General features: G+C 40.1%; 1 protein-coding gene across 4 annotated transcripts in view; it reads left to right on the top strand.

Moving 5' to 3' along the window:
* Positions 1-23,635, top strand: part of DMD (dystrophin) — a 2,430,848-nt gene that overhangs the window by 1,847,361 nt on the left and 559,852 nt on the right. For all 4 annotated transcript variants that reach the window (XM_045298663.1, XM_045298661.1, XM_045298660.1 and 1 more), the window contains one exon: positions 1,646-1,835. In XM_045298663.1, the coding sequence (XP_045154598.1) occupies positions 1,646-1,835 (190 nt within the window). The remainder of the gene's footprint in view (positions 1-1,645; positions 1,836-23,635) is intronic.

Raw genomic sequence — 23,635 nt, 5'->3', positions numbered from 1 at the left:
ATGGAGTACTAATTTCCTCATTGGAGACAAAATTTACCTGAATCTTTTTAGATAGGACTGTTTCTGCCCAAGGCAATGTTTGCTCCCTAGCTATTATGATGTAGGTATTTGCTGAGGGTGGATGTGTGCATATGGAGGATGTGCAGAAGGTATACCAGGGGGCTTCAAAAAGTCTGTGACAAAATTGAATTTATAAACAGTGGGATTTTTCCATCATCTTTTTGAAGCCCCTCAGATTATCCAAAAATATGAATTAAAAATCATCTATTTTTGTTTCATTAGTGAATTTGCTTGATCCACTCCAGGAAATTGGAAACATGGGAAGTGCTTGGGGGAGAGAATTAACATTTTTGAGTACCGATAATGGGTTACTTATTGCACTGCTCACCACGACAAGGTGAACAGTTCAAAACCACTATCTGCTTCTCGGGAAAAAGATGAGGCTGTCTGCACCTGTAAAGAGTCAGTCTCAGAAAACCACAGGAACAGTTCTACTCTATCGTACAGGGTTGCTATGAGTCAGAATTGAGTCAATGGCGATGAGTTTGAAGCTGGATTATAGGCGAGCAGTACCTGGGGGTGGCCTTAAGCTGTTATTCTACTCTACCCAGAGGCCCTTCGTCAGAAAGCTCTGATTATCTTTTTCCAAAACCTCAACCATTAAAAACCCTATGAAGTGTAGTTCTACTCTGATGTGCATAGAATCACCATGAATTAGAATTGACTCGGTGGCAACCAGTTTCTGTCTGTCTGTTTTATAATCTATGAACCGCAGCGCTTGATGTATATTATTATACAAGGGGGCTTCAAACACGTCATGGTAAAATGGCATGATCTTTCCATTCCATTTTCCCACAAACCCTTTAAAGTTCCTATTGTTTTTTCTACTTTACCTAAAATTTTCTTTTGCAAAATAATCTCAGTTCAATAAACATCAGGTAACACACGCTAATGCAAAAATTATAATAAACTTGTTTCCTGCAAATGCTATATTATACAGTGGTTTAAATGAAATATGAAATATTTTCTACTGGCTAGTCATTTTATTCCCCTTTCCCCGCTAATCTCCTTCTTTTTTTTTCCCCCAGTGTTGGACTTTCCACCCTAGATTTGCATTTTCTTGACTTTCTTATTTTGCTTTTTTAATCCCAGTTTCTTGACATCACAGATAAGCATGGTATAGGGATTTGAAGATGTTAACTATAGAAATTGACTGAAACTATTGCAGCATTTTAAAAGAAGCTTTCAAATTGATCAGCAAAAACTAGAAACCTAAAAAGTAATATTATTTTAATATCCATCTTTAAACTCTCCAAAGTCCAAGGTGTCAGCTGTTTTTTTTTGTGTGTGTGTGTGTGTGGAGGGGGAGGGGGTTACTAGAAATATTAGTTCATTGTCGGTCGTTAAGAAATATTCTCGGCGAACTTGCATGATGCAGAAGCCGGAGTGGAAACAAAGGTGAACGGACTGTAGGCTGTCCTGTGCGCTGCTTCTCCTGGTTGCTTTTCAGAGTTTTCACGGCTCCATCTTTGGTCGGATCTTTCCGTTGTGTCGCTCTCTCCAGTTTCTTTTCTCATAGGGTTCATTGGGGGACACCATTATGGTATTTGACAAGAATTGCATCTGGATATGTGTTCCTTTACAGAGTGAGCGAGCGAGAGGCTGCTTTGGAAGAACTTCAGCGATTACTGCAACGGTTCCCCCTGGACCTAGAGAAGTTCCTTGCCTGGCTTACAGAAGCAGAGACAACTGCCAATGTCCTGCAGGATGCCACTCATAAGGAGCGACTTCTAGAAGACTCCAGGGGAGTACGAGAGCTGATGAAACAATGGCAAGTAAGTCAAGCAGTTCCAATCTAGCATTCTTGTGAAGCCAACTGCAAAATGGTTGGCGTTTGTACTTTGGGGACATGTAAAGGCTGCAGTTAATATAAAATCATTGCTTTATATGATTTAATGTATATAAGCATCTGGGCAAGGAGGAGAAGAGAAGAGAGAAAACCCGCCCTGGTCTTCTAAAAAGAACCTATTCGGGGGCAAGGAAAGCGTGTATATGAAACCCCAAACTTTGGCCAAGAAGTGGTGTTGCTCAGCCTGAGAACTAAGGATTGGTTGATTAGGTTGAAAAAGTTGCCATTTCTGAGTATTTAATATGTTACAGGGAAACCATCTATACAAATTGTCTTGCATTTTCTCCTGTAACTGTTGTTTATTTTGTTGTTGTTGAGAATATTTACAGCAAAGCAACAATAATCCACTCAACCGTTGCTACAGGGACAATTTACTGACATGGATTGCAGTGTTTGGATCACAAAACCATCCTCACCCCCTTTGCTGAGTGGTGCTCCCCATCTCCCCTCCCCTTGCTGTTTGTTGTTCATTTTCTTCTCCTCTTTTCTTTATGTTTGGATATGATATTTGTTTTCCTCTGGTGCTCCTATGCCTACAAAAAATATGTCAGTGGCAATTTATAGCTTCTTCAATTTATCATTCTTGATTTATCCTCCTCTAACTCCACTTGTTTCTTCATAAGCCATGTTGAGTCAGTTTTATCACTTACAGGGAGTGTGTTGCTAACATTACCAGATTTCATCATTGAAGCTATCTCCCATGACTTGTAATAGAAGGTAAAAACCGTGCACATTTAGATTTTTGGTCACTCTTAGATGAATGGTTAGAAAATATATGGGTGTTACATATTTCTTTATGGTAGATCATAAATAAAATTTTTTCAGCTTGCGAGTGCTTCTAAAACCATCATAGAATTTTTAAAGTTATTAATATGTGAGGGGTTCTCCATTTTTCATCAATCATGGTGGAGAACAAGTAAAACGTTGATTATGTAAATTTTTAGCATATTACCTTGCGAAAATGATCAGGGATTTAATAAAAAGTATGCTTTAAAATAGTATTCATTTTGTTGAGTATTATATCTAATATGTCTTTTATATTTATAGCTATATTATGAGGCCATGAGAATTGATACTTAAATTCCTAAGGCTAAGATACTACAAAATTCTGACTCTCTAAAGAAAAAAAACTACCATGTCTCCCAACTATATTTACTATGGAAGAGTGTAAAATAAATTACATTTGCTATCTAGAAAACTGATCACTTTCAAATACACAGGTTATATTCAGAACAATTGTTAGCTTGTGCCATATTATTCATAAAAATATATTTACTTTGAAAATCTCCCATCCAAAATAACCCACATCCAATTATTCGCTTCCAGTGCATAGTGACTCGAGATGGGGTTCCTGAAGCTGTAAAGCTGGGAGGGGTCAGATAGCCTCAGACTTCTCCCTCGGGTCCACTAGTGGGTTTGGATCTCGCAGGTCCCCATCCAACAGTGCCACCCGAGCCCCTGAAAAAGTTAAACGTCATGAATTATAGTCAAACTGAGAGTTCAAAATTATATAGACAAAGACAAATGTGCTCATTCCCTCTCAGCTGATAAGGTATTTTCTGTAACTTCCAATCAGTCGCCTAAAGTCGAAACCACATTTTGTAGGTAAAGAGACCTTTTATAGGCAGCTCTAGATTTGATGACAGGTTGGGCAGTGCTGTCACAAAATCTGTAAAATACTTAAACCTTTGATTATCGCTAATGATGCATTTCAGCTGTTCAGATTGGACCAAGATCCCTGGGGTTAAAAAGCATCAACGGGAAAGGCCAAGTTTGAAAGCAAAATCACAAACTTACCTTTGGAGATGGCATGCAGTCTTGGAATGTCAGCGAAATGAGTGTTTACTTTCTTCCCTCGGAATCTGATTTCTTTTTCTGTTTTTCATATTTGATGTGAACTTGTTTGTCACTAAAGATTCCAAGTCCATTTCAGTTTTACTTTCCTCCTTTTTTTTTTAAGCCTCTCAGACCACTATTGAGGTCTGCGGGATTTTTTGGCTAGTTTTCAATTTTAAAGAAACATCCTGTATATAGTTACACAGCCCATCTTAACACATGAAATCAACAATACCCTCTTAAACCCTCCATAAATGTGGTTCGCCTTCTTCCTTCCCTCTCTCCTTCCTCCCTCCTCAATATCCTATCCCTCCCCTCTCGCTGAATTTTTATCTTGGTGGGGGGGGGTGAAAACCTTTGTAAATATATTTGTCTCTGTGCCTGTTTGTTTTCTCTATATACGGAGACCCTAACTCTTACTAGAACTCTTTGTTTATCATACACATCAAAGGATGCTTAATTCTTCCTGCAGTGATCATAACATATGGGTTCTCTGGGCAGACACATGGTGGAATTCTCACTTTTAATGCAGGAATCCTGGGTTCAAATTCTAGCTAATCCTCATCTGTCAGTGGATATTTGAGCATTGCTACGAAGCTGAAGAGATTTCTGTAGAGCTTCCAGACTAAGATGGACTAAGAAGAAAATTCTGGTGAAAGCCTATGGATCCAGACAGTCCCATCAAGCAACTAACTGTTGATGGGGATGGCGCAGTAACTGGACAGCATTTTATTCCGTTGTGCTTGAGAACACGTTGAACGTGAGAGCCCAACTCCCGGGCAGCAAACAACAGCAAGAACGATCACTTCCTGAAGGCAATGCGCCTAATTAAGCCCACTCTGGTGCCATTAGAATTTATACTTCATAATAGAAAGATTTGTCTGATTCATGGAGACTCTATGGGACAGAGTAAAACTGCCACTTTGGGTTTCCAAGACTTCAAATCTTAATGGGAGTAGACAGCCTCATCTCTCTCCCCTGGAGCACCTGGGGGATTCAAACCACTGACGTGGTTAGCAGCTCAGTTTGTAGCCCACTGTGTCGCTTGAGTCAGAATTGACTTGATGGCAAGTAAGTTTGAGTTGCGTTTATTAGAAAAGCAAGCGTTCCCTACTTGCCTTATTAAAAACCAAGCTGTTTTTATGCTTCTTGAAGAGGGGCCTTTTCTTATAAATATTGCTATTTCTGATAACCAACCTGAAATTTTTAAGCCCATATATTTATAGAATGCCATAGAGAGAGAGCCCTGAAGGGGTGACATCTCGGGAGTTTTTGAATTGCAAATTTATCCTTAAAATGAAGTACTGTTATTTATAATTGAATCAGATTCTTCCTGTTTCCAAATCCTTCCCTGCTTTGGGCCTAAGATAGTTGATAAATTTGTTCATGAGTCCAAGTTCCAATGTGGAATATGAATAATAATCTCAAAATGAAAAGACTGCATCTTTACTAATATTTCACAAGAATTTTACACTTAACTAATTCTCTAAGTGCCCCCAGCCCACAAGACACCGTTTAAACCTCAATTTGTAGGAAAGTATGTGGGTGTGGGTGGAGTAGAGCCATCGCCATAAAACCAAAAATACCAAATTTGCTACCATTGAGTTCATTGCACTCCAAATGACACCATAAGACAGAATAGAACTGCCCCTGTGGATTTTGGAGACTGTAAATCTTTCTTCTTTGGTGCCTCGGGTAGGTTTGAGCTGCAACTCGCGCAGTTAATAGCTCAATGAGTAAGTAACCCACCACACCACCAGTGCTTCATGAGCATCTGAGGCGTGGTCATGATGGTGGTTTAGTTAAGAATCTTGTCCTCAGAAAAAGGAAATTAAGTAATGATCAGTATTTGATATCTCCTTTCTCCTTTTCTCTGACTCATGACAAGTCTGGGGACCATAGTTTTCAAATCACTGAGTCCTGTAATCCGGATTTGTTTTTACGGACCCATTCCCCACCACCACCACCACCCCACCCCCCAGAGGTACTGTGGGTTGTGCATTGGGTGGCTGACCACAAGATCAGTAGTTCCAAACCCACCAGCAACTCTGAGAGAGAAAGACGAGGCTTTCTGCTCTCCTACAGACTTGACGCTTCAGTAACCCACCAAGGCTACTCTGTCCTCTAGGGCTGCTAGATGTCCGAATCAAATGTATGGCAGTCAGTTTGGGGACTTTGTTTTTATTCATGTCACCTCCTAGCTTCACCTTCTGGGACAAAAAAATTCCCTTCTACTAAATAAAAGCAAGACAAGTTTGAGAAACTTTGAACTATATATCTAAGTACTCTTGCAAATTGACTAACATATTCTAGATTTCTAATAGAAGATTATTGATTTGGGGGACGTAATTTCCTTGTTTCTAAAAAATCCTTGGTCCATTGGTAAGTCCACAGGAAAATGGGAGAATGCAATATAACAGCACAATTCATATCATGTGTAAATTATTTCTCCACGTTTCTTATTATATATTAGGTGGGGAAGAGGGTTACATTTCAGTCATTAACTTTCAGTTCAACAGTGAACCCTTCACCCGCTCCTTGATTCCTCTTCTCCTCCTCTGAGTTACTGTCACCCATTAGAGCAAAGGTACCACCCTCCCACTGTTTAGTAGGTTATCCTCTCTTCCCTCCCTTACCCCAATGCCCACAGTCTCCAAAGTCTGTTCCCTTTAGTATGAACATCTTTCTCTCTCTCCCCCTCTCTTTTTTTGTATAAGTATTTCGCTTATAATAAGTGGTCTCATATAATATTTGTCCTTTGGTGATTGAGTATAATGTTTTCCATGAAAGGTCCACCCATGGCATGGAGTGCTTCATGGTTTTGTCATTGTTCCTTGGGGCTGCGTAATATTCCATCGTGTGTAGGTACCAGTTTCTTCATCCTGTCTTCTACTCGTGGGCATTGCAGTTGCTTCCATCTTCTTACTGTTGTGAAGAGTGCTGCAGTGAGCATGAGCGCTCATCTGCCTGTTGGTGCTATGATTCTTACTTTAGCATGTACACCCAGCTGATGAACGGCTGCATCAGACAGCATTTCTATCCCCGGGTGTTTGACCTGGTGCCATATAGCTTTCTATAGTGGTTGTATATGATGAATACATTTAGATGATCATGTTTCCTGAAATAGCTTAGGATAGAGAGGTACACTAAGTATCTCTGATTCTACCAAAAAAGAAATCTTGTACATCCCTTTGTGTTGGGATGATCCGATTTGACATGTATATGTGCATCTTAAACTTTTAGCTTTGTTTAGTATCTAAGGAGTAAAGTGAATCGTGATATGTTTCTTATACTTGGTAATAAGTGTGTACAGCTCTGGATACACACAAAACAAAAACTATGATATATATGAAATCCCCGAGAACTTTGATTAATTCTGAAAATATTTAACAAACACCTGTCAGGTGAGTAGCATGGTATTAGAGCTAGCAATACAAATATGAATAAAACAATGCTCTTCAAACACATGTCAGACTCAGTACTGGGCTATGCAATCAATTTAATCAGTATCAAGCCATATTTTATTTTATTTTTAATTAATCATTTTATGGGGGGGGCTCTTACTAATCTTATAACAATCCATCATTCAATAGTATTAAGTATACTTATACATATATTGCCATAACAATTATACATATATTTCCAAAACAATTTCTTTCTACTTGAGCCCTTGGTATCAGCTCCTCTTTTTCCCCTTTCATCCAACCCTTGTGAATCCTTGATCAATTATATATTATTATTGTTCCTTTCATGTCTTACACGGTCTGTTGTCTCCCTTCACCCACCTTTATGTTACCCATCCCCCTGGGGAGGGGAGGCTATATATCCAACCTTGTGATGGGTTTCCCCTTTCTCCCCCTTCCCCCTCCCTGCACCCAACATCCCCCTACCCTCAGATATCTCAAGCCATATTTTAATAGAAAAAATGAATAGACTAGATTAGTCTGAAAAGGAGGAGAAGGAAAAAGATCAGTATTGTTTTGTGAAATTTTTATTTCAGCTGTACTTTCACGTATGATTTGTATGTGTGTGTGTACATATTCTGTTACTATGTAACATAATCATATATTCAAAATGCTTTTTGTTAAAGAATAAATGATTCTTTTGAGCGGCTTATATTCCAGATGTCAAGACAGATATATTAAGACAAAATTATAATCCTGTGATGAGTGTCATAACAAAGGAATAGACAGGGCTCCAGTTGAAACAGAAGATGATTAAGCTAAGCCCACCAGGGAGGCCAGGGGCCTTACCTAAAAAGTGGTTTTCAACCTTGTTTGTCCATTGGAGTCATTTGGAGAGCTTTTCAAAAGGCTGAGCCTGGGTTCTACTCACCGAGCTTCAGATTGAACTCCTCCTTGACATGTCCTGGATATGGTTCTAACATGCAGCTAAGGTTAGGAACCCCTGTTTAGAGAAAGTCAGGTTAGAAGTAATTTTTAGGAGTTAGCCAGGTACACAAGGTTTAAAGAAACCTTGTTTATAGAGTAAACCGCATGTCCGAAGGCCTGCACAGTGAGGTAGTTTGAGAATCTACAGTATTTATTTATGGCTGGGGGGTGGATTTCATAAGCAATGAGATCAGAAGATCAGCAGGGGCTAAATTATGTAGAAAGACAGCATCGAATGGGAAATAAGAGTATGGGCCTTATAGGCTGAAAGACCACTGATTTTACCGATTGCCTTATTGCCTTACCCCCGAGTCTCTGTTATACACTCATCGATTCAAAGAGGAGACTTGCTACTCTTGTAAAGAGTTACAGTCTTGGAAACCCACAGAGGCAGTTCTGTTCTATCCTATAGCATCGCTATAAGTCAAAATTGACTCAATAGCAATGGTGTGTGTGTGTGTGTGTGCCTGTGTATGTGTGTTTTGGGGTTTGGGTGTGATTCAATGGGTATGAGGAACTCTGATTGTGTAATGGGTTATGCATTGAGCTGATAACCACAAGGTCAGTGGTTGAAACTAACCTGCCTCTCAAAGGAGAAAGATAAGTCTTTCTGCAACTGTAAAGATAGCACTGGGAACCTACCGGGCGGTTCCAATCTGTCCTATAGGGTTGCTAGGAGTTGGAATAGATTTAATGGCAGTGAGTCTGATTTGCATGTGGGTTTGGGTATTCAATGGGTGAGGAGCCCAGGTGACACCCTGGTTACACATTCAGTGGCTAACCAAAAGATTTGCTGTTCAAACCCACCAGTTTCTGTCAAAACTTATATCTTGGGAACCCTATGGAGCACTTGTCCTCTGTCGATATGATCGCCATGAGTCAGAATAAGCTCAATAGCAATGGTGTGTGTGTGTGTGTGTGTGTGTGTGTGTGTGTGTGTGTTAGGGAGGGGGCGGTTAAGCGAGTTGCCACCTATCTTGAAGAGTTTGGGTATGGCAATAAGTCTTTAGAAAGTCACAGCATGGTCCTTATCTCTGAGAAGGCCAGTGCGTTGGTGCTCTGGGACTTGGGCCCTAGCTGGAGCTAGTTAATAAACTCCTTTGTAAAAAAAAAAAAAAAGAAAAGAAAGTCATAGCACAATGTTAAGCAAGGAAAGGGACTAATTAGGGTTGTGTTTTGTGGCCATGAGGGGAATGTATTGGTGAGCTATGGGACCCATGCAGGACACCAGTTAGAACGTTACTTATGTAACAAATATTTCAAGAAAGAGACGATCATTAAGGTGGTGTGCCTGAGCAAATGAAACAGCTGTGTGAGCTCTTTGGAAGTAAACTCCACGTTATGATTTATTTTGTGGGAGGGAAAATGAGGAGTCACTGCCTGCTTCCTGATTTGCATGACTGAGTGATCAAGGTGCCTTCGAGGAGCTGCAGAATTCCAGAAGAGCCAGACATGGGGAGGGAGGTTACAGTAAACGTGGGACCTTCTATGACTTCCTCTGGCTTTGCTATCACCACAAGGCAAGAGTCAGGCATGTCTCCACCTGCCAGCCTTTACCTATACTGACACCCACTGTTACTCTCATGTCACTCTACATGTATGCTGGGTTCAATCACTCATGACAGTAGCTGCACAGAACTCACAGGAAGGACTCAAAATGGTGGAGGTTTATTATGGAAGGTAACAGGTTGCCAAAAGCCAGGGTCATTAAACAGTAAGGAGAGAGTCTTTGGTCCACAGCAAAACCCCTCCTCAACCAGCAGCCGAGTCTCTCTCCAGTTCCCAGAGTCTCAGACAAGTGATCCCTTGACTTCTGCCTCTATGGTCCAGAAAGCCAGTCCACTTGTCACCCAGCCTCACAGTCCCACAGTCTTGGCACTGCCCATTTTGCTCTGTCCCAGGGTCTTCATGCCACAGACCTCAGATCTCAGCTTTTGCCACTTCAGACAGAGTTCTGGAACACGCTCTTTCCAGTGGTCTTGGGCTTTCTCCCTCTACTGATGCTTCAAAGGCAGCTCATCCTTATAGCCAGGAGAGTGGTCACAAAAACGGACCAATCCCCTTTATTAGTGTTACACATTTCCTGTTGACAGAATTCCATCAAGCGTTTGTTGGGCATTCTAGAGAAGTGGGTAAAAGAACCATATTAAGAAAGTTCACTTCCCCACGGAGCTGGGGTGCGGTTGGGGAATATTAAAGTACCTGCGAGGCATAGTGATGAGACTCTTGCTGCTCATGGAAACTTAAAAGAAAGATCTAGGTTGAAGATAAATAAAGGACAAATGGAAAACCTAGAAATAAATGGTGTTGTGCCTATCAAGGAGCTCGTGTGGCCCAGATGTCAAGTACTAGGCTGCTCACCAAAAGGTCACAGTAACGGGTGACATGCCTAGCATCTCCGTAGGAGAAAGGACTGAGGATCTGTTTTGCAAAGCTAAATATCCGGAAACCACAGGGGCAGGCCTGCTGTGTCACACAGGGTTGCTCAGTGGAAACATCAACTCCATTGCACCTAGGAGCCACAACAGCTAAATCCATATCATTGTTTCCTTCATGTCCACATGGTTCATTCCGAAACACACCTGCATGTCTCCAAAATATTTCTGTAAAACAGAATTGGGCTCAAGTGGTGCCACTCTTCATGACGCAAGGGGACATAATTATGGGAGCCCTCTTTGTGATTGAGCCAGGGGAGAGGTCCAAGAATCAGCAAAACTCACACAGCTCCCTGGTGCTACAAAAGGTTAAGCCCTCAACTACTAATCCATCAAAAGATTAGCCTTTAAACCTACTCAGAGACACTCAGGAAGACAAGTCTGTGATCTGCTTCAGAAAATATCACAGCCTTGAAAACCCTGTAGAGCAATTCTACTCTACACATGCGTGCTCGCCATGAGCTGGAATTGACTGAAGACAGCTAAGAACTAACATCACTTGGGTAATGTATCTAAGATCTTTCCGATGAGAACAATCAATTATTTTCTCTCACCCACACATTGACGTTTTAGTTTCTCTTTTATTTGCGTGTAGCTCCTATCAAAAAGCCATCCACATTCACAGCACTATGGATTGCAATACTGAAGAATAAAGGATTCGAGTGTGACAAGATCATATTCTTGCTATAGTCATTCCTTTATGAAGTTGCAGTTTGGGACACTGCAGTTCTTGAATCATGTACAGTATCAAAAAGGAAAGAATGAAATCAGTTCTAGTTTTTTTAAAAAGGAATCAACAAAGAGGTCCAATGTTCAGAACTGGTTTTTATCACCTGAGGAAAAACCATAAGTGACTCTACAGGACAGAGCAGAACTGCCCCCGTGGGGTTTTGTGGCTGTAAATTTTTTCTAGAGTAGAAAATTCTTCTTTTTCCCTCGGAGCAGCTGGTAGTTTTGAACTGCTGACCTTGTGGTTAGCAGCCCAACTCGTAACCCAGCACTCACCAGGGCTCCTTTGAGGAAAGGAAATCTAACTATAGCCAATGATAAGAATTAATTCATTCTCTCTTACTCTGCCCTCGCTGCTCGCCTTGCAGGGGAGGGGAGGTTCAATGATGAAATAAGAAACCATTCCTTCCACTTACTGCAGTATCTGTTTAGATTAGTCATTTGATTGTAGGTATTTTCACATTCTGGACAATGTTATCATGATCCCTTTCATATCTAAATATGTCCATCAAATGTGTGGAAAACCTTAGAACCTGTTTTTCTGGTTATCGCCACAAAAAGTAAGCAATTCCCTGTAATAATACCAGATCATTTGGGTCCTGGAACAGTACCAAATTGAATAACTTTCTAATTCAATTACTGGGTTTTGTAGCAGTATTACTACAAACCCAGGGGAAGGCCCACGTAGGTGAGAAGGCAGTGTGCCTACTGACAAGTCAATGTGGATAGCCCCTAAGAACCCTTGTCTTTTATTCCTCATAGAGCTTTTGTGAGGATCGTATCGGGTAATAAATATAAAAGCACTTTGAGAATGCTTTCTCCAAGTGAAACGTCCTTATTAATGTTATGAATTACCATTAGACAAAAGTCAAATGGAAGATATAAATCTGATGTTGTACTCTTTAAACATATTGATGAATCTGAGCTCTATTAATTAATCATGAGAATAATAATGATACCTAAATTTTTCATTTCCACCATGATCAAAGTGTTCTTAGATTTGTTTTCTCTTTTGATTCTCACTGGATACCTCTGGTCTAAGAATGATTATTATTTCCATTTTCATTTCAGAGAGAGAGTGAAGTTAGAGAGGTAAAGTAACTTAGATGTTACTACTTCATGGAAAATCAACTATTTTGAGTTTGATCACAGCAGACTAGAGGAGCAATTCCGTAAAATAAAAGCCTATCACAATTTCTTTTTAGGTTTTCTGTTAGTAGGATACCAAAACGCACTGCTGTTGGGTCAACTCCAATGCATAGCGAGCCCAGATAGAGTTTCTGAAACGGGAAACCTGTATGCGAGCAGACCTCCTCCTCTGTCTCTATTGGTGGTTTGAACTGAAGACCTGGCAGTTAGCAGACCAACACCGAGTCCTCTGGACCACCGGGGCTCCAGTATTATTAGGAAAGGTAATAATCATACTGAACGTTTTTTGGAACACTTACTCCATGACAGGCATTAAGTTATGAGTTTTGTTTTCATGATACACTATCATCACATCCTTTTTACAGATGAGAAAACCGGAGCTATGTCTAGCTGAATAATTTCCCTTAAGGTCACACAACTTAAGGCCATCATTGAGACCTAAATTTAACCTCTTTAGATCCAACCAACCACTCTAAACTGACTCAGCATTTCAAGGTAACTGTCAAAATCACAAGGGATTTGCAAATAATTCACTTAAAATGAATTTATTGATTAATGAAAATATTTCTTCACATACTTTCATCTTTCCTTCACATTTTTCTATTTGGTTTCTACATCTCCTTCTCCATGAACGTTCCATAACTACCAAATGTGATGGTTTTTACAAAACTGTCATCTCTCTAGAAATTGGTGCATAATTTGATACTCTCATTCACTCCAATACTCTAAAAAAAAGTCTTACCTTTTAACTTCCTGGGGGGTCATATACTAACTGTAACCACTCATACCTTCTTTTCTTTCCTAGAGGGTCTTTCTGTTTGAGGTGCTCTTTTTTGTTTTCAGTAATCTATTTGTTCTTCATTCAATAGTCAATCAATAGTTACTGAGTGGCAGATATATGCTAGGCATTACATTGATAACAGTTTCTGCCCAACTCTTCCAGACAGTGATTTAAACATTTTTATTGCTTTCCAGAATCTGCCCCATATTTTACCCTTTGAGATATTTGAGTCTGACAGACATTATAAGCTCAATATAACTCATTTCGGCCATATCTAGTTTACCAAGTCTATAGTTTCTTCCTGTTATTCATCTTTTCAGCCAGGGAGATTTTAAACCACTGTCATCTCCACATCTCTTTTTCCCTTGCCCCATTTTCTAGTTCATTTTCAAGATCTGTACATTTGATCTTTGCAACCATTCATTTCTTAATGCTGATCTAATGTCTAATTGATCTAATGATCTCATTACCTTTTTTAATGAACAAACTTAAAACTTTTATTATTAAAAGGATGACATTATGAAGAATGTTAATACCTTGATAATTATATTTATATATTTATTATTAAAAATCATTTTATTGGGGCCTCTACAGCTCTTATAACAATCCATACATCAATTGTGTCAAGCACATTTGTACATTTGTTGCCATCATCATTTTCAAAGCATTTTCTTTCTGCTTGAGCCCTTGGTATCAGTTCCTCATTTTTTCTCTCCCCCCACCCCCGCCCTCCCACCCGCATGGACCACTGATGATAAATTATAAATTGTTATTATTTTTATATCTTACACCATCCGCTGTCTCCTTTCACCCATATTTGTGTTGTTCGTCCCCCAGGAGTTAAATATCAATCATTGTGGTCAGTTCCCCATTTTCCCCCTTCTCTCCCCACCCTCCCTTACCCTCATAGTATCACTACTCCCATTACTGTTCTTGGGGGATTTCTCTGTCCTGGATTCCGTGTATTGAGAGCTCTTATCTATACCAATGTACATGCTCCTGTGTAGCCAAATTGTAAGGTAGAACTGGGGTCATGATAGTGGAAGGAAGCATTAAAGGACTAGAGGAATGCTGAGTTTCATCGGTGCTTTGCTGCACCCTAGTTGACTAGTTCCTTCCTTCTGACCCTTCTGTGGGAGCATGTCCAATTGTCTACAGATGGGCGTTGGGTCTGCACTCTGACCCCCATCATTTGCATTGATTGATTTGTTTGTTTTGGGTCTTCTGATGCCTGATCCCTGATCCCCAATCCTGGCCACACCTCATGATCACACAGGTTGGTGTGCTTCTCCCATGTGGGATTTATTGCCTCCCTGCTAGATGGCTGCTTGTTAAACATCAAGCCTTTAAGACCCCAGACCCTATATCTTTTAATAGCCAGGCACCATCCGCTTTCTTCACCACATTTGCTTATGTACCCATTTTGACTTCAGCGATTGTGTTGGGAAGGTCAGCATCACAGAATGCCAGGTTATTAGAACAAAGTGTTCTTGCATTATGGGAGGACTTGAATAGAGACCCAAATCTCATGGTGATTTACTTCTCTTTAGTTGGTTCTCCCCCTCCCCACTACTGTTTCAATACAACCTACATATTGTTATGTCAGATTGTCTCTTAATTATTTGATGGTAGACATATTGTTCATGGGTACCAGTTCTGCAAAAGGACATCATGCTTGGTGAAGGAAAGGGTCAGTGACAAAGAAGTCCCTCAGGGAGATGGATTGACACAGTAGCTGCAGAACTGGGCTCAAACATGGCAATAATTGTGAGGATGGTGCAGGTATGGGGACTTCTTTGTTTTTCTTGTTGCACATAAGATGTCTATGAATCAGAATCAACACTGTTGCAATGAAAACCAACAGCAACAATGCACAGCTTAGATTATAACTATTACATAAAGTATATCTAGACAAGGATTTCATCTCCTTTAGTCCTTTATAGATTCCCAGTACATGGTAGTATTTGATAAATATCTGTCAAACGAATGAATGAAATGAATTCCCTATTTTAAACATGCTCTTGACTTCTCAAAGCCTTTAGATGATCCTCATCAGCTTCTTCTTAGAGCGCGCTGAATATGTGTATAGCTAATTTTATGTTATTATTATGACCAGGCTTAATTTATATATATTTAATATCATATATATATATATTCTTTAATTATGTTTATTAAGCTATCAGCATCTTAAGGTCACAATCCTCACTTGGTTTTTATAATAAATGACTTACTAAGAGATGAGTGAATTCATGAAACTAGGTCCAAATCTTGGCTAACCTGAGTGTCAAAACTGGTTTTTGAAAACAGATTAATGGTGTTTTCTAACTAAGGAAAGATTAATGACCTGCAATAGATTTTCTTTTTCAAATGTCAATATTGACTTATGTTTGGAAAGCTCTTTAAATTCTCCAAATAGAAACAGACTTTAATACCCCATTCTTGAGAATAAATATGCCACATTGAAAATTAATAGACATTGTACCCTTCATGATGACTTCCTTAGGGAATAACATTGGCTCCCCACCTTTCCCTTTCATTGAAACTGGAGACTCTGAGATTGTCTAAAATAATCTCTGTTGAAAGTAATGTTTTTCTGCACACAGCTTGAGTGATTTAGGAAATAACACTAATGGCTTATGGGTAGGGCAATCTAGTTTTGGTTTTGTTTTTCACAATTAGTTTCCACGAATCTTATGCAGAACTAGCACCAAAGACAATCTGAGGGCTGGGACCATTCTTTCTCTTTCTCTGACCTCCACCAGCCTCTGGACAATATCCATAGAATTTCAGTTCTTCCGTCTCCAAAGAAGAATAGAAAAAGTCAAGGAATTACATGGCACTTTCTCCTCATCCATTCCTCTAATCTCAAAGATATTTTGAGGACTCGAGCTCTTTGGTGGTGTATTTTCTAGACAGAAAACAAAGACTCCTTCATGTGGTCCATAGCTGTGCCCCACTTTTCATTGGAAACTCTGGAAAGTGTCCGTTGGGGGAGTAATATCAAAGACCCATAGTCTTGTGTTTACAATTTATTTTGAAGATGAACTTTGTTACTGTCTCTCTTATACATTTAATAATTCCGATAATAGAATATTTCAGGTATTAGTCAAGGACTAATAATATTCAAAATAATTTAGGTTGTCAGCATGTGATTTCCATTTCACATGAGGTCCATTTGCAGTGTGATTTCCATTTCGCATGAGGTCCATTTGCAGTTTTATGTGGTTTTCTAAATTACATTAAAATAAAATGTCAGAAAGTTCACATTGTTTTTTTTCATGTTTAACAGCATCAATCTTTAAAGAAAGGTTATTGAACAAAGGCCTGTGCATAAATAAGACATTCCCTGAAGAGGTAAAAGAAACCATTACACCTGGTTATGAAAGAGAGTTTCATGAATACGAGAGGCATAAATTATTCCCCACCGAAGATCATATTAGTCTAGATAGAAGACTATCTCTTTCCTGATAGTAAGAAAGCAACAAATTACTTTCATGTGGTCCTATATCTGTGGTTGTCCTTCAGATGTCTATTAGCAGGTTGGCTATTTGATATTTGTTGTAGTATAATGAACAACAGTGTGTGTCATTATAAATGTAATCTTTAAATTCTCCAGAAGATAACAGTTTTCCTCTAACTTTTATTTGCATCTAACACCTTTTACAATGTATTGTTTCTTGGGATTTACAGAAAAAGTTATTCTCTGCAGAAAGCAGCATTTCAACCTGCTGTCTGGAGGCAAGCACATTTCACCTCGGTCCTATGCTCCCAATTCAACAATTTAATATTGGATTCAATTCAAGGCAATGACCCTAAAGCGAATGAGACCTAGATATTTAGGAACCACCTGACCGGGCATGCTTCCCAATGATTTATGCCATAAATCCTATTTTTAGTTTTCACAGTAGTTTCACAAATGGTTGGGAAACTGTTCTACGTTGCAGTTTTAAAGACCAAAATGAGTAGAGATAGCATTTTCATCGGCTATGGCAAAACATTGACATTTTATGTTTTGCAGTAGAAAACTAGTGTCATGATTGGAATATGATGGTTGGATTGATAAGACAGCTCTAAATTTACTTATCATCCATGACCTTCAAGACTTTTTTACATTCAAGTGATCTATACTGTGTGTGCATCCCCTCTGTCTCGAACCATAGTGGGAGAGTGTACTTTTTGACAGGATTACTGAGCAGGGCGGTTCATGATAGATAGTGAGAAGGGGGATCTGCCACAGAACCTGAAAGGAATAAGATAGGCACTTGCCTTCAGGTGAATTGATAGTGATAAGAGGAGGGGAAAGGACAGGAAGATGAGCCACAGGAAGTAAAAACTATAACAAAGGTGAGTAGAGTGTCCTTTGGTGGCCCCCAAGGACGAGATCCCACCTGCGTATCGTATGAGGAGGCTCAGTGAAGGTGTTCTGCTTATCTTTGGCTATGTAGCAAACAAGCCCCAAGTACAATGGCTTCAACCAAGAAATCTTACTTGTTTTGTTCACGGATCTGCAATTGAGGTGAAGCTCAGTGGGATTCCAGGTCTCTGCTCTCCAGACAGCTTCAGAGGCAGGTTGACAGATGCTGGAGGATTTGCTTCCAAGAGGGCTCACTCACATGGCCAGCAAATTGATGCTGGCTTTCAGTGTCTCTTCATGTGGGCCTCTCCCCAGAGCAGTTGGGGCTTTTTCGCAGCATAATGCCTGGGTCACAAGAGGAAGCATCCCAAGGGACAGAAAATGAAAGCTGCCAGGTTCTTAAAGTTTGCCAGAGCCACAAACTAAGTAAGTTTCACTTCTGCCATCATCTGTTGGACACACAATCACAGACGCCCAGTGAAAGGGCATGGGGCAGTAACTTCACCTTGCCATGGTGTGTCAAGAAGTTTGGGGGCCATGTTTTCAACTGCCACCAAAAGTTTCTCGTAAAATAAACTGAAGCTGAATAATAAACAGAAAGTAGGCATTATCCAGGTCAAGAGAAGAGGTTCTCTTGGCCCAGCAAGCCCTTTCTCTCCTCCTCTGCCTGGCTAACTCCCACACCTGCCTCAAGTCGTAGCCCAAATTCCCCCTCCTCTCCAAAGTATTTCCTGGACTTGTCTCCAGGCAAAGAACTGGATGTGGACCAGTAATACTGATGTTTTGTTTATTAAGTTAAGCTAAGCTGTTCCCCCATCCCCACCCCCAAACACCAGAAGATAAATCAGATAACTTCCCTGGTTACCAAGCTGCAAAATTCTCTTGACAGTAACTATATAAAATAAAATTAAATCTTAAACTACCTATCATATAGCAATATAATTGCTTATATTTCTACTTCCCTATTTGCTTTTCTTTCTCAATACTTTGCCCAAAGGTATTTTATTGCCATCTGGTCCCATCCATGCCAATACCGTCCTGTCTGTGCTTCTCTCTCCTTTTTCTTTTCCAGTGACATGGGACTAGACAGACAATGCATTCACATCGCTGTGCCTGCACCCAGGCTTTCTTTATTTCACTCGCCCCGAATGTTGCCCTTGCTCTCATTTAACAGCCATTTATTGAAGCTGGATAGATGATAGAGCCTCATTCTTTGTAAGAGGCCAGAACATGTCTTGAGTGAGTAGTTAAAATAATGCAGCAAATCAAAAATGTGAACAGACAGATTTTTGGAGGAACTCTTTGTAGAAGTCATATGGTATATCAGAGAGCACAAAGTATCTTATTCTATGGAATGAGAGGTCTGTATTCTTATCCTGACCACTACTAGCCTGTGTAATCTTGGAGTCAGTGGCATTGAGAACCTCAGGTTTATCCTCTGGCAAATGATAGAGCCAAACTAAAGGGGTGTTTCTGGAGATCCACAAAACACTTATGTCAGCTTTACTTGGGATGCTACTATAAATGCAGTAGGTCAGAGCTGACTCTCTAGGGACAGGCCAGGGAATCGGAATCATTTAAGAGCCTACTGGTGGTTCTTGTGCTGACATAAAGTTGAGGACCACTGCTACAGAAGCTTGCAGAAAGCTGTTTAGGTCTGCACTTGGACAAACCATGATTCTGTTAAGCAGGTTCTCTGTGCTTATGCGGGAGAAAGGAATTCAGAAAAGAATAGACTTTCTCTTTGTATTTGAGATTCCCCCCCTCCCCACCCCCCATTTGGTATCTCCATCTTCAATGCCTAACCAATCAGAAATAGCATTGTTTATTCTTCTCACTGCTTTGGAGAAGCATTGGGGAAACGGTTAGCCAGATGGTACCAAGGAAAGTAGACATTACTCCTTTCTTTCTCTTTCTTTTCACTTATTATATAAAACTGCCCATGCTGCCAACTGAGCCATGGTCATTAATTTAATGTTAAGATCTAATGACTCATGACATCAAATTATAATGTAGCCTAACATGCCCAAATTATAGCATCAGAATGGAAGTTTTTATTTTTTAAACTTTTTCTGGTTTCTAAGTTATTTGTGTCACTGGCTTTTTCATGCTCATGTCTCAACTCTGATTTAGAGAATCTTCTCTCCTCCATAGAAATGCACCGATTAAACAAGGTGTGGGTTAGCATTTGTTTTTCAAAAGTAAAGCTAGTGGAAGAGGGTGTGTGTCTTTTGTTGCATTGTTACTGTGTGTGTATAAGCACATGCACATGTTTAGAGTGAAGAAACATTCTATCTGGAATGCTATATTAGATAAAAAATAAAGGAAAGGTTTCACAGAGTTATTCGCACTTGATAGTTGGTGACTATTATCCTTAGCAAAGCGTCAATCCTTCAGCTACAATTTACTAACCAATTGGTAAAGTCTTAACCAACTCTCTGCATATAAGCCGAGTTTTTCAGCACATTTTAATGCTGTTTTTGTGGTAAAATTAGGTGCCTCAGCTGATACGAGGGTTGGCTTATACTGGAGTACATACGGTAAGTAGTTTTACATCTATCACGTGGGGCCAGGGGCCCTGGTGGGCATCGTGGGTTGCTCGGTGGGCTGCTAACCACCAGCCATTCAGAGGGAGAAAGATGTGGCTTTGTCCTCCTGTACATAGAGTCTTAAAAACCCACAGGGGCAGTTGCACCCTCTCCTATAGGGTCACTGTGAGTCAGAATCACCCTGATGGCATCAATGACAGTCTTTTTATGTACCATTTTCCTTTTGCATATAAGCTGGGGTTTTAAAATTTGACATTTTTGTTTAATCCAACCAAAGATTTCATTCTGTACAGGCTTTACTTGCCTTAAGCTTTGTCTTTGACTTTCTACATTCCTTTGCACAGAAAACCCATACTATAAGGTATATTGGCAATAATAATAATAATCATATATAATATATTAAAGGTCTGTGGGGCTTTGGAAGTGGGGGAGAGTAGCTGATCTCAAAGCTGATCAAGGGGAGCTGATATCAAAGAGTTCAAGAAGAAAGAAAATGTCTTGAAAATGATGACAGCAATTGTACAATTATGCTTGATCTAATGGAACTATGGATTGTGATAATATCTGTAAGAGCTCCTAATAATTTTTTTAAAAGTGTTTTGCTGAGAATATGATTGAAATTTCAAAATCATGAACTAAGTTAAGGAAGAGCGGGAGATGGAGAAAGCAAGATGAGAGGGAGGTAGACAAGCAGACACAAATTTGAAAACCACATGCTTTCATTCTATAAATTTGACAATCCTCTTGCCCTAGTAGAACAAAAAGAAAGAAAGATGGTGGGACATGTGCTCTTACTTTCCATGTCAGGACAGCGTTTAGTCTCAGGAAACCTCAGCCAATTGACCTACTGTGTGAGTATCTCAAAATGAGTTTAGGTAGGGGTTCCCAAGAGTTGAAATCCAATAATATATGCAACGGTGATCACGCCAAGATTTCACATCCTCTAATACAGTAGCCACATTGAAATTCATTCTCTGAGCAGGTTTTCAAACACATTCTTCTTTCACTTTTCTATTTACCAAAATGGAATACCACCAAAAAAAAAAAAGAATCTAGAAGACAAAATGAAAAAAAGTGGGAATTCTAAGGAGAGAGATGGAATAGATAGGTATATATACATATTATCTATGTATATATGTCTGATATGTATGTGTGTGGGTGTGTGTATCTGTGTGCCTATGAGGAGAAAGTTGTTTGTATCTGTGGTATATTGAATTGAAAACCCCTTGGCTACCAGTCTTCTCATAGGAAATGTCTAATTCTTATGATGTGAGATGCTTTCGTTTATAGGATTTCATAGTATAAAGTATATTTCCCCAAATTCTTTAGAGGCGTTGTTATCTTATTATTCCTATATCATGTTATTTTTCGAAAAACTAACTCTTAAAGTGTATATAAGGCAGGGTTTGAGACTAAAATGACAGGCTTCGCTCTCTGAACTACAAATTGTATCAGCCCATCTATACTCTCATACTGCTATGAAAGCCTTGCCCAAAAGGAAATACAGGTTGGAATTCTTTTTTAAAACATATATTCTGTTGTAAACTTCAGTGAAACTATCACAGAAAAACAGGTTCCTATTGAACCATATCAGTGGGTGCCCGCTCTACTGACACAATCACTGAAGACAAACGTGTGCATGGGCAAATGTGATGAAGAGAGCTAACAGTGCTCAGCTATCAAAAGATATGGTGTCTGAGGTCTTGAAGGCTTGAAGGTAAACAAGCGTCCATCCAGCTGAGAAGCATCAAAGCCCACATGGAAGAAGCACACCAGCCAGTCTGATCACGAGGTGCAGAAGGGACCAATTATCAGACATCAAAGAACTAAAAATCAGATCAGTGGGTGCCCACCTTCCTGATACGATCACTGAAAACAAAGGTGTGCATAAGAAAAGGTGGTGAAGAAAGCTGATGGTGCCTTGCTATCAAAAGATGTAGCATCTGGGGTCTTAAAGGCTGGAAGATAAAGAAGCGGCCAACTAGCTCAGAAGCAACAAGGCCCACATGGAAGAAGCACACCAGTATGTGTGACCACAAGCTGTCGAAGGGATTGGGTGTCAGGCATCAAGGAACAAGAAATCATGTCATTGTAAAGGTGGGTGAGTGCAGAGTGGAGACTCAGGGTCCATTGGTTGGCAACTGAACACCCCCCTGCTGAGGGGTTTTGGGGAGGAGACGAGCTAATCAGGGTGCAGGATAGCAATGATGAAATATATAACTTTCCTCTAGTTCTTTAATGCTTCTTCCCCCCCCCCCCCGCCCAGTATCATGATCCCAATTCTGCCTTGCAAATCTGGCTAGACCAGAGGATGTACATTGGTACAGATAGCAAATTGAAACACAGGGAATCCAGGATAGATGACTCCTTCAGGACCAGTGGTGAGAGGGGCGAGGCCTGGAGGGTGAAGGGAATGTGGGGTAGAAAGGGGGAACCGATTATAAGAATCTACATATAGCCTCCTCCCTGGGGGATAGACAGCAGAGAAGAGGGCAGAGGGAGATGTTGGACAGTGTAACTTATGACAAAACTATAATAATTTATGAATTATGAAGGGTTCAGGAGGGAGCGGGGAGAGGGGAAGGAGAGGGAAAATGGGCAAGTGATATTGAGGGCTAAAGTAGAGGGCAAATATTTTGAGATTGATGAGGGCAACGGGTGTACATATGTGCTTGACTCAATGGATGTGTGTATGGATTGTGATAGGAATTGTACGAGCCCTCAATAAAATAATTTTTTTAAAATCAGCCTTAGGAAGCCTAGGGGCCATACTGCTCTGTGCAATAAGATCACATTGAGTTGTAATGGATTCAGCAGCAATGGTTTAGCAAATTAATCAGTGATGGTATGAAACATAATACAGAACCATTCTCGTACTAAACCACAGCTAAAGACAAAGGCCAAACTTCTACCATGATGAAGTAACTGAAATGAAAGTACGCATTCTGCTCATGTTCCACAATATATTCTGTTTCAAAGACACTGCTGTGCCATTGCTTTTCACGGCCTGTTTTACTCCTGCTCTCCCCTTCCCTTGCCTCCTTATGGGTGAAATGTAATTCCCAAGCGCTGACCTTCAGGTGTTTCTGGGTGGCACTAATGGTTAAGCATTGCGCTACTTAGTAACTGAAAGGTTAGCTGTTCAGATCCACCTAGTGACACCTTAGACGTAAGGCCCAGTGAGTTACTGCCCAAAAAGTATCCATTAAAAGACTTATGGAACACATTTGGCTGGGTGGCAGTTGGCAACTGGCCTTCAGCTTTACCATGTGATTTGCTTTGGTAAATGGCAAATAGACAGAAGTGAGAGTGTGCTACTTTTAAATCTAAGCCTTAGGACAGCGTCCATGTTTCAGCTTGACATCTCATGTTTCTACCACATCTATGAGAAAGACACCTCCAAGGTAGACTGTCAGTCTCATGAAGAGGAAGAGAGACGTGTTCAATAGGCTTGCCATGAGGATCCAGGAGAATAGATTGTCATTTGACGCCATTTGTCTTC

This window comes from Echinops telfairi, unplaced genomic scaffold (genome assembly GCF_000313985.2).
Source record: "Echinops telfairi isolate 266 unplaced genomic scaffold, ASM31398v2 ScPeMD7_7436;HRSCAF=8474, whole genome shotgun sequence".
NCBI lineage: Eukaryota > Metazoa > Chordata > Mammalia > Afrosoricida > Tenrecidae > Echinops > Echinops telfairi.
This window is presented reverse-complemented; position numbering and strand designations above follow the sequence as displayed.